The sequence below is a fragment of the Fundulus heteroclitus genome, chromosome 21 (genome assembly GCF_011125445.2).
Source record: "Fundulus heteroclitus isolate FHET01 chromosome 21, MU-UCD_Fhet_4.1, whole genome shotgun sequence".
Lineage (NCBI taxonomy): Eukaryota > Metazoa > Chordata > Actinopteri > Cyprinodontiformes > Fundulidae > Fundulus > Fundulus heteroclitus.
The window spans coordinates 6550970-6563209 of NC_046381.1; the positions used below are offsets into that span (position 1 = coordinate 6550970).

General features: G+C 41.2%; 1 protein-coding gene across 1 annotated transcript; it reads right to left on the reverse strand.

Moving 5' to 3' along the window:
* Nucleotides 1-616: 616 nt before the first annotated feature.
* LOC110367071 (ADP-ribosyl cyclase/cyclic ADP-ribose hydrolase 1) lies at nucleotides 617-10342 on the reverse strand. The gene is made up of 8 exons (XM_021311526.2): nucleotides 10162-10342; nucleotides 7891-8017; nucleotides 7669-7804; nucleotides 6236-6318; nucleotides 5409-5482; nucleotides 979-1065; nucleotides 777-863; nucleotides 617-699 (listed from the first exon to the last, which is right to left on the reverse strand). The coding sequence occupies exons 1-8, from the start codon at nucleotides 10314-10316 to the stop codon at nucleotides 636-638; spliced, it is 813 nt and encodes a 270-aa protein (XP_021167201.2). The 5' UTR covers nucleotides 10317-10342; the 3' UTR covers nucleotides 617-635.
* Nucleotides 10343-12240: the final 1898 nt, after the last annotated feature.

Below are 12240 nucleotides of genomic sequence, written 5' to 3' on the forward strand. Positions count from 1 at the left end.
CAGACAAATTTACATGAAAACTAAACCAAAATAAAGACCCAAAGCTAGCTTTAGAGATTCTTACAGACCACTGTCTAAAACACTCTGAATCACTGGTTGTCTGGGACTATAGAGAAATCAATAAAGGACTGATGGCGATAGATAATAGAAGAATTCAGGTGACCAGAACACAGCATGATGTGACAAGCTAGAACCCAAACCAAGGGAAACGAGGACCTCTGGAAACCAAAGAAGGGACAGAAAGCAAAATATACGTACTGTAAATCCTACAAACCGAAAACAAACACAAACATCCAAGGGTATAGACAATGAACCCAGGTTATTGTACTCAAATTTGTTATAAAATGACCAGATTCACTTAACTTATATTTAAACTTTTACCTTACAACTTGGTATATCAATTTTATTGAAAATTATAGCCAAGTAGATGCACTGATTCTTATGTGACACAAACATCACCGAAACACACATAGCAAAACCTTTCTTTAGAACTACAGGGCATGTTATAAAATTTAATGAAAAAAAAAAGATCCCCCAGTCACACCTTTTTAACATTAACAAGACATGATTCGTGTTGAACTGAACTGAAAGGATTTTAGGTTTGGTTTAAAACACGAAGAAACAGGGGCCTTCTTTTACTGTGACCAGCAGGCACCACAGGGTTTGTCTGGGTCGGAGGCGCACTTCTCGAGGTGAGACCTGAAACAGAAAAATCAGCAGGGCATGAAAACACTTCAAGATGCTTAATCAGTTTTCATTAATCATATTTTACTCACTGAGTCACTGCCGAGCACCTATAACCGATCCCTTTGTCCCGCAGCTCCTTCTCCAATTTTTTTAAAGAATCATTTGAGCAGTCTGTGCTGAAGGAGTATAACATCCAAAGATTTGTTTTTTTTTTATCTGTGTATCAGGATACTCAACAGGTCAATAATGTTAAATCAGACAGCCATATTAGATATAAAGAAAAAAGCTTACTCTGAGTTCTCCTGGATGACCAGAACAGCAGTCAAGTGTTTCACTCTTGGAAACTCAAATCTCTTCAGCTCAACAGTGGCAAACACACTGAGGGCAAAAATAAGAGGAGACATTATTAGGCTCGCATTGCATTTAAAGCAGAAAACAACTGAAACAGCCATACATTGGATTGTTAATGTAAATAAAATTAAAGAGACATACTTATACTTGACTTGTAAGCGTTTTTTTAGCAAATATTCAACAGGTTTAGGCCAGAGTTTGTTGATTTCAGTCTATAAAGAATTACCAAACTTTTCAAAGTTGAAAGCTTCATGCTGCTCTAAGGTATTACAGCGTCTTACTTATTTAGACCAAAATCATCCAAATGAAAGCATTTGGGAGCCAAAAAAAATATGTTTTAGTGATAATTCAAACATAAACGTGTCTTCTTTTTTTATATTATCTGCTTAGTAATAAACTACAAATTGAGTTTAGTTTAGATTTGTTTATATGGCACCAATTCACAACATGTCATCGCAACCCACTTTACAAAGTCAATTCTATCAAATCATACAGATTTGTAAAAAAGTTATCTAAGTAAACCCAGTAGATTAGGTCAAGTCATTGAGTTGTAGCATTCACTCCTCCTGAAAGAGAGCGTAGCCACTATGGACACTCACTTGCATTGTGTTGCTGACCTTGCAGCAATCCCTCTTACATGTAGCAACACATTATCTTATTATAAGACCGTCCGTCCGTCCGTCCGTTGTCTTCCGCTTATCCGGGGTCGGGTCGCGGGGGTAGCAGCTTCAGTAGGGAGGCCCAGACGTCCCTCTCCCCAGCCACTTGGGCCAGCTCCTCAGGAGGAACCCCAAGGCGTTCCCAGGCCAGCCGGGAGACATAGTCCCTCCAGCGTGTCCTGGGTCTCTCCTCTGGGTCTCCTCCCGGTGGGACGTGCCTGGAACACCTCTCCAGGGAGGCGTCCAGGAGGCATCCTGACCAGATGCCCGAGCCACCTCAACTGGCTCCTCTCGACGTGGAGGAGCAGCGGCTCTACTCTGAGTCCTCCCCGGATGACTGAGCTCCTCACCCTATCTCTAAGGGAGAGCCCAGACACACTACGGAGAAAACTCATTTCAGCTGCTTGTATCCGGGATCTCGTTCTTTCGGTCACGACCCAAAGCTCGTGACCATAGATGAGGGTAGGAACGTAGATCGACCGGTAAATCGAGAGCTTCGCCTTTTGGCTCAGCTCTCTCTTCACCACAACGGATCGGTACAGCGCCCACTTCACAGCAGACGCTGCACCAATCCGCCTGTCGATCTCCCGCTCCATCTTCCCCTCATTCGTGAACAAGACCCCAAGATACTTGAACTCCTCCACTAGGGGCAGGACATCCTCCCCAACCCGGAGAAGGCACTCTACCCTTTTCCGGTTCAAGACCATGGTCTCGGATTTGGAGGCACTGATTTTCATCCCGGCCGCTTCGCACTCAGCTGCGAACCGCTCCAGTGAGAGCTGTAGATCACGCCCTGATGAAGCCAATAGGACCACGTCATCCGCGAATAGCAGAGACGCAATCCTAAGGCCACCAAAGCGGATCCCCTCAACACCTTGGCTGCGCCTAGAAATTCTGTCCATAAAAGTTATGAACAGAATCGGTGACAAAGGGCAGCCTTGGCGGAGTCCAACTCTCACCGGAAACGAGTCCGACTTACTGCCGGCAATGCGGACCAGACTCTGACACCGGTCGTACAGAGACCTGACAGCCCTTATTAAAGGGTCCGGTACTCCATACTCCCGGAGTACCCCCCACAGGATCCCCCGGGGGACACGGTCGAATGCCTTCTCCAGATCCACAAAACACATGTAGACTGGTTGGGCAAACTCCCATGCCCCCTCAAGAATCCTGCTGAGGGTATAGAGCTGGTCCAGTGTTCCACGGCCAGGACGAAAACCACACTGCTCTTCCTGAATCCGAGATTCGACTATCCGACGGACCCTCCTTTCCAGAACCCCTGAATAGACCTTACCAGGGAGGCTTAAGAGTGTGATTCCTCTGTAGTTGAAACACACCCTCCGGTCCCCCTTTTTAAATAGGGGGGCCACCACCCCAGTCTGCCAATCCAGGGGAACTGCCCCCGATGTCCACGCAATGTTGCAGAGCCGCGTTAACCAACACAGCCCCACAACATCCAGAGCCTTAAGGTACTCAGGGCGAATCTCATCCACCCCCGGAGCCTTGCCACCGAGGAGCTTTTTAACAACCTCGGCAACCTCAGCACCAGAGATGGGAGAACCCGACCCAGAGTCCTCAGGCTCTGCTTCCTCAATGGAAGACATCTTGGTGGGATTAAGGAGGTCTTCAAAGTATTCCGCCCACCGACGCACGACGTCCCGAGTCGAGGTCAGCAGCACACCACCCCCACTGTAAACAGTGTTGGTACTGCACTGCTTCCCCCTCCTGAGACGCCGGATGGTGGACCAGAATCGCTTCGAAGCCGTACGGAAGTCTTTCTCCATGGCCTCTCCGAACTCTTCCCACGCCCGAGTTTTTGCCTCGGCGACCAGCCGAGCCGCCTGCCGCTTCGACTTATTATAAGACATACATACAATTTCTTAATTGGTTTCTTTTTTGGCTAGATTTTTTTAGGCTCTGTTTACACGACAACGATCCTTTGAAAACGGGACTCTTGTTACTGCAAATGTAGGGGGTCCATCACCCATGTTTCTCTTGATAAATGCTCATCCATGTCAGCGAAGTGGCTTTTCACCTCTACGCAGAGCAGGTTCATGTACCAGCTCACTGCCTCAGCATCAGTGGAAACTGCTGTAGCTTTTCTTTCAACCTTTTTTCAACCCTATGGTCCAGTTTGATCACAAAGCCGTCCACAGCATCCTTGCGCTGCAGGACATTTGAATCAGGTCGCTGCATCTTCCTGTTTGTCTCATTGTAAAGCAGGAATATTTCAGCCGGATAAGCTGCTTTGAACCAAAACTCTTCATTCAGCTGTTCGTACAGTGATCGGTTGTAGTCTTGCAGGAACAATTTTTTTTTTCTTCCTTGCAGTTCCAGGAAACACAGACGTGCTTGTCCACGTGACAGCCACTGCACCTCTGTGTGCAGCTGCAGTGTCTGAGGTGCTTCGTCCTCGCACAGTTGGGCAAAAAATGATCTAATGTGATAAAATTTAACCTTTGTGAGAATGGTAGTAAGTTTGGTACTAAGGTCTTCTGAAAGTTTTTTAATCCTGCCAAAGCTTGACGATGTGGGAAAATCCTTACTTTGACATTTCTCAGACACGTTTTCTATATACAAGTTCTTACTGACAGGGTGAGACTTCAGCATCTCAAAAACACACGGCACAGCCACTTAACGGTATTATCATTGACTGTATGCAGCCAGCAGCACAGAAACACACCATGATCCTTTACTGCTGGCTGCATACCAACCACATGTCACCAACAGCACGTGTAGTACTGTTGGTGACCTGTGTTTTTTAAGAGTTTTAATTCTTGGAATGAACTTGTTTTGGGCAATTATTTATTTTTATAAATACAAGCAGTACAATTGCATTTTCACCATTTTACTAATTCTAAGCAAACAAGGTTTTCTGCCCCCATTGTGCCCCAAACCCCCTTTAGGTTGGGAATCAATGGCCTAAAAGATTTTTTTTTAAAAGGGGGCCTTTGCATCAACTTCCTGTGGTTGGAGGCCAGATCTGCTGTCTTCCAGAACTCTTGAGGCCCATTCAAAATGATTTGGAAGGCCACGAACGTCACTTGTGTGCACTTTTGACACCCCTCACTTTAACCTAAACTACATTAAGCCTTCAAATTATATGCGTTCAGTATCTTAAACACACTTGTGAACTTGAAGAGAACTTGAACAGGTTTCACGCAGTGCATTTGTATAATGGATAAGAAAAGTTTTTTAAAATGGACGTCGGACTGGTGCTGGATATTCTAGGAGGGTTGAGACTCTGTAGCTATAAATTACTACAAAAAAAGAAACTACATAAAGAGCAATGTTTTTTTGTGCAGGGTTGTAGAGGAAGTTGTTTTGGAGAACACCGTGAATTATTGCAGACAAAGACTGTGTGCTGCTGCATGGGGAAAAGGCAATCAAAAAGGTTGTGAATAATCAGTTCTAACATCATCAACGGCTAGTGGAAAAGAACAGGCTTATTCTGATTGAACTGTATTCCTGAGTAAACAACATTTTTTAAATGTAAATTACTTAAATTAACTCGTTTGAACTGTTAACTCTGATTAATTGCTCCAAGCTTTGAAAAAGGAATACAAGGTTTGGTAAACCACATTCTGGGACACAATATGACTTTACCGATGCCTGCTGACATGTTTGAAGTGCCTTTAATGAGAAAATCTTTGGTTGTACAACGGCACATCCAAAATGAGACAATCTCTCTATTGAGACTTTCAGACCCACCTTGTTTCCCTAAACGGTGATGAGTACGAGCCATTTAGCATCACGGTGACGTTCCCACAAGCAGCATCTCCAAACTGCGGACAAAATGTAATTTAGATTTACTCAACAAACCCTCTTCAAAGCCTTTTAGTAGCACCATTTTTAAAATAACACCACTGTCTCTCTTTGCTTCTTCTTGTAGATGCTGTCACTTGGGAATAGTTAGCAATGGATCCAAAGAGATACTTGTTCATGATATTCTTTATTGTTCTCTCTCTCTTTTGAGGAACCCTGTGGGTGAAGGCAAAATACCAACAAGGTCTGTTTCATAACATCATTTTCCCTATAGTGGTATGTCCAAAACAAGTACTGTTGTTGTCATAATTTTGCCATTATTAAATAGATCATGACATTGCACAATAGGCAATTTATTTCTAAATAAAACAAAAAGGGGTAACTTTTTATAAACACCTTATACTTAAAACTGTCCACATATTTAAGGTATTCTGCATTTTTGAATCCTGCACATTTTCTTCTAAAACTATGTTCTCACTCTCAGATTTAAATCAGATCAGTTTATTTATATAGCGCCACAGTGCAATGTCATCTCAGGGCACTTTACAGAGTAAATTCAATCAAATCATACAGATCTACGGAAACCCAACAGATTGTGTGGAGTCATTAACAGGAAGCTACCTCCAGCACAACCAGGCTCAGTGTGAACGGCCATCTGCCCCAACCGACTGGGGGTTTGACAAGACACAAAAAGAGCACAACAGCGAAATACTAACTCCCGAAGTGGCTTCATCTAGAAGAGAGACGCAGCCAAATTACTATTCTTGACTCACCGCAGCCGAGGATCTTCTCCAAAAGAAGTCAACAGGGTATTTGTCACACGCTGTCCCATTTGGACAACCAGTGTTGTAAGTTTCTATAACAATAGCAAGGAAGCAATAGTAAGAACAGACATGAATCTGCAGAATTTATGTCAAAACAATCAACAATGTGGAGAAGTAGTAAAAAATAAAATAAAATACAAATTAAATGCAGTTAATCATTTTTAGGTTCCCAAAGTACTCCAGTTGGTTGTCCTTAAAATTATATATTTTTATCAAGATCTTTAGATCATGATTTAAAAAAAAATCATATAAATTTTATTTCAAAACTTTGAGAACTTTTCAGGACCGAAGTGATACAAATTTAAGAGAGATGACGAATTAAAGCAAATAACTTTGGTAAGAAACGGGTTTAAAAGGTTAAGTGAGAAGTGTCACGAGATAGCACCATTCTGCATTTTTATTTTTGGCTGGTCACCTGCTGTATAATTGCTGTCGCCTGCTGTGCAAACGGCCAGCGATGAGTTAGTGAGAGCAAGCAGAAGAGGCGACATTTTGGTGGCAATCGTGTTCAAACCTTAATTACTTTCATCTCCACTGTAGTGAAGACCCAACACACAGGACCCTGTTAAATCACTTGTTCTCCAAAAATTTTGATCAAATATTAAATTGGAGGGGTTTTGATATTTTCAAAGCAGGCCGTGACCGACAAGGATGAGGATTTTTCTGGATTTGACTGAAATCTTGCTTTTATGACTATTTTACAAAAGACAAATACAACTGGGTTCAACCTACAGACAATGAAACAGCCTGGAGAATATAATCATTTTAAGGCTGCATCTCATGGCTGATCCAGATAAATGGCTGTTGTGCCAAGCGACAATGACAGAAGTTGAACATTGTTCAACTTTATTGTCCAGGTCCATGTCCATCTAAAATAATAAAATTCCACTTATTTCTCATCCAAAGTCTGTACATTTAATGAGACAAAGTGTGAATACTTCAGTAAGACATTACATCTGCTGCAATAAAAGAGTATATAAAGTTTCAACAAAGGCATGTCAGTCCTAACTTTCAACTCAAGCGGTCAGGATTTACCACTTTTAATCATTTCACACATGAAAGTTAAAATGAGGGAATATTTTAGGCATAAAACCTATGGAAACATGTCATAACTTATAAAACAATCTGATAACGTGGAAGAACTTGCTCAACAGTTCCTCTGAAAGTCATTGTAGTACTCACAAAGGTTGCAAACGAAACTGACTCACTTCACAAGAAAATTACAAACATAACCGACTCTAGAATAATATATCTGTCACAGCTAGATTTAATCAGTGTTGTCAAAAAAGGGGAGTGACATTAGTTTTTTTGAAACCAGAGAAATAGCAGCAGACAAAACGCCTTCCTCTAAAATATATGAAACTTCAGTTCTTCAGTCTTACCATTGCTGCCCTTCTTTCCACACCATTTTTGGTCATTCAGGACAGATCCCAACATGAAATCCTCCATAGTCTTAAAACAGTGGTTTTTCTTAGTGAAGTTGTGGGCCACGTAGTTTGCTCCGCTCCAAAACATCAACTGTCCACAAACACAAACATCTTTACACTGTGTTGCAGTGGCATAACTCGGATCAAACGGAAGATACGTGATTTGATCCGTCTTACTGTGTTGCAGGGAGCTTTCAAGGGAACTAACAAAAAGAGGGGATCGTAGGCCTTTGGGAGAACTTCACAAGGATCTCGGTTAACAAAGGCTTGTTGAAACACATCCCATATGGTTTGACAGTTATACCTGGAAAGTTAAGGTCAGAGTTTATCTTTTAAATACCATGGAAACATATTTTTCAACATAGTTATTGTTTATCCAAAATCATAAGACCAAGTGAGACAACCCTAAAAATCACAGAATTGCTACTCGGCCACAAACACGAGGAATGAAAGCTGCAAGTCAATAAGTTGATGCAATCTGCTGGGTTTCCTTAGATAGAAAACTTTTTGATCAGTCTGTGTGTATAATTTGATGTAATTGACTTAATAAAGTGCTTTGACCTGCACTGTGAACTGACGCTATATAAGTAAAACTGAATTGAAACAATCAAAAGCAGGGCTTTGGGTGGGCCGTTGTGCACCGTACACATCAGGGCTTGTAAATTTGCCACTCAGCGTACTGGGAGGTCTTCTGGCTCTCCCCAGCAGGTTTTACCTCCCTCTTACCTCAGCTTGTAGCCTATTTGTTGATAAAAATAATACATATTGTTATTATCATTTTTAAAATATCCGTTTCAAAGAAACCCATTGTTTTGGCACACAATGTTCGCTGTGCATTGACGTGGATGAGAGGTTAAAGGCGGAGGAAAACGATTGTGGCTTTGGTCTTGACCTGGATCCAAGAAGGGCTCACAGAGAACACGAACTGGAGCAGTGTTGAATGATAACAGCAGCACTCTGAACAGTCCTTCGTTATATGAGAAACGAAGGACTTCGCAAGCAAGCATTTACGCATCCAAGGGGGAACCTGATGCTGCACAAACGCCCGATACTGTTGATTTTACCACAGAAAGAGAAATCAGGAATGATCTCTAAAAAGATGACCAGTGGACAGACTCTTGGTCCAAGGCTCAAGTGCAGGATGCTGCTGATGAGAGGACTTGTGAAGCACCGAACCAATCAGACATAGAATGAATCCATGACTAGCTGGAGCTTTTTTTTAAGTAAGTTGAAATTTTATTTCTAATGTAGGTCATCACTGTTAGTTAATTTTTTTATATTAAGACTACTGTTTTAAGAGTAATGATTAATACTTAATATTTTTAGGGTTAGGGTTTTATTGCAATTTCTGTACAATAAAACTATAAATCGATATATCTATATAAAAACACTAATAATGTGTCTGCCCCATGGTTGTAAGGCATTAATGGCACTTATTTTTTTCCACCTAAAGCACTGATTGACAGCCACCATTTGCCGCAAATATCGGTATTAGTGTTTTGGGTCATGTCTCAGCTTTGCACAACAAAAGATTACAATATTTATCATCTATTCTTTGTGAACTAGCTAAAGAAAACCATCCTGAGCATGATGCTTCCAACACGATGTATTAATGTGGGGATTATGTGTTCGGGATAATTAAGTGCAGTGTCTATTTTTCTCAAAACATAGATTTCTGAACGTTGGTCAATAGTCTCAGTTTGGTCTCACCTGACCAGAACACATCCATGTTTGCTGAGTGGGTCCCCTGTCTGGCTTGGGTTCCTGCAAACTGGACTCATTATGGCTTTCTTTAAACAATGTTCATCTTGTCACTCTTCTTGAAAGGTGGTTGCGTAGAACCTGCTTAACGAATGTCCTGTCAATGCTCACCCACACAGAGTTGTCACAGGAGCTCTTGTCATTCTTTGCCAACTCATTTTCTCCTTAGTTAGCCTCTCAGGTTAACCATCTCTTTGAGGGTTTGCAGTTGCAGTCATACTGTTATTTTTGAAAAGTGGATTTAAATATGCAGCATCTTCAACAAAAAGTTTAAGCTTTCTCCCTGCAAGTATTTAGTTCGACAAATTTTATTCTAAAATTCAGATATTACAGAGCGCAATTATGTTTTTGGGGTCAGCATAAAAAATATAAACCAAGGAGCAGTAATCTAACCACACACCCAGATTACATCAACATGAAGATCCAATGCAATCTGGTGGTTCCCTTAAGAAGCCACCAGTTTACTAATGACGCTTTATGATCCACTGAACCCGGCTGCATCACAGTTGATCTTTAGGTTGGGAATCAGAATGTCTGAAAACACAAGTCCCATCCAAAACTGGTCAGCGCTTGGGTCAAATGTTTTGGAATATTATTCTCAACTTATTTTTCCAGGTCTCTGAGTTTGTTTCTGGGTGTACCTGTTGAACTGAGCATCTTAAAGTTAAAAATAAAAAAAACACTTACCCACTGAACTTCTGACATCTTTGAATGAACGTTTGTTTAAACTCATCTTTATTCCAAATCAGAGTCACCCCTAAGATGATGGAGATGATAAGCACGGGCACAGCTGTAATTGAGCTGCGTCTCTTTTCCGATCCACGAACCTTCCCGCTCGCCATGGTTTCTCCACTTCAGCGGAAGTTCACTTGACTGATGGTTTGTTGTCACTGATATGTGACTGACGGTCTAGGTATCTAATTTATAGGCACGGCGCGCACGTGTACTACAGAGACGTTAGTTGGACAAGACTTGACTTGAACTCTTACTACTGAATTGATGTTATACTGAAAAAAACGTTATATTTCACAATATTCCGAACGACAATCGATCATGACCATACAGCTTAAATCTTGCTGACTTTTGTATTCAGATTGTCCGTTGTTCCCATACTAACTGATAATTTACTTACGTTTTTCCATATGAGATGTTCTAATGCTCTTCTGATCTGTGTGAAGTCGTGAAAGGGCTGTTGTGCCATTACATATTTTTTAGGTAATATTTTTTGTAATAACTCTCGGTCTGTCAGGTATTATCTGGTGAATATTAGCCCTAACAGCTGATATCAGGACAATAGGTAAAATAATTATTTGAGCACTGCCGTTCTTCTAAGTAACAACTTCTCTTCAAGTTCAATAATTTATTAAGAAATGCACATCCAGGGAACACTATTATAGAATGCGCTTTACCTGAATCAACACTATATTTCAATAAACAAATCCTCTTTACTAGGCTGGTTAAACTTAACTAAACTACTAAGCAAAATGAAGATTAAAGAAACTAAGGAACTATGTACACACAAAAGATCAAAAGCAATAGTTGAAAACTATCATCATATATATGATTCAGTGAATCTTGGGTTCACTGAGAACCAAAGTTAATCTTAAAGAATATGGAATGAGGTTAAATTAGCTTAATTTAGAACATTGATGTGTTCAACCCATTCACAATGCAACTACAGGTTAGAAACATTACTTGAAGAATTAACATTTTAAAGAATGATTTGCTAAATAAGAATCTATAACCTTTAGGACAGTTGATTTTTAACAATGAAATTCTTTCTCATGGAAATAATTCAGACTCAAAGAGGTAACTTAAGAAGCTAGAGGGCGCTGTAATGGACGATCAACCAGAAATGATGTGAGGCGGAGCACATCCTGGCCCTGTTTACATTAGCTTGATGAGTTAATCTTAAATTAGACAAACACCATTAAGTCGACATTAATATTCCCTGTTAATGCTGTACTATCATCCGTAAAACTATCGGACACCGGCAGAGTGAAAAGAAAACAAGCATTTGGTTTAAACAAGCCGTAGTTATGTTAACTAGGGTTAGCAATAAATTATCCGGGAAGCTCATTTGAGGTTAATTTAAAATGTTTTTTTAAGCTATATTTTGTTATGTGCGGACTGGAAACCTTAAACATTAATGTCCCATCGGTGTACAAAACCCTTAAGGAAATAAAGCTTGTCATGAACGTAAAACACACCCAAAATAAATTAGCATAGCATTGTTTCAAAGGTCACTAATGGGTAGCTTAGCCAAAACACAGTAAAACATTTTAAATGTAAATGATTTAGCTTGTCCTGCCTAACTCTGGCAAACCTCTGCCTCTGTGTCCATTTGGTTGACTTTGGGGCGTTCGAATGCAAGAAATTGCTTCAAGGTGGAGCTAGCTCAGACAGGTACGGCAAGCAAGTGATCCTCACTCCTTTATGTGGGTTCTCTGGCCGTAGGAAGCTCACCGCTATGGAGGCTGTAGTGTATTTAGGCACAGTTCAGCCGCGGAAAACTGCTTCATGCACTTTTGGCTCAGCTGTCCTGCAGAAGCTGAGAAAAACCACAAAAATCACAAAAGCTGGTTTCTGTAGGGGCTGGTTCCTTACTCCGGTGTCTGATTCAGCAGAAGACAGACTGCAGCTACTTAGCTCTGTTTCCAGTTTGAGCACATGTTTTTGGTTCACCGAACACCATTCGGACCCCCGTGGTTCTGTCTCCCCAGTATAGACGTTCTCTTCTCGCGGGCCCATGGAAAAGACAAAGAT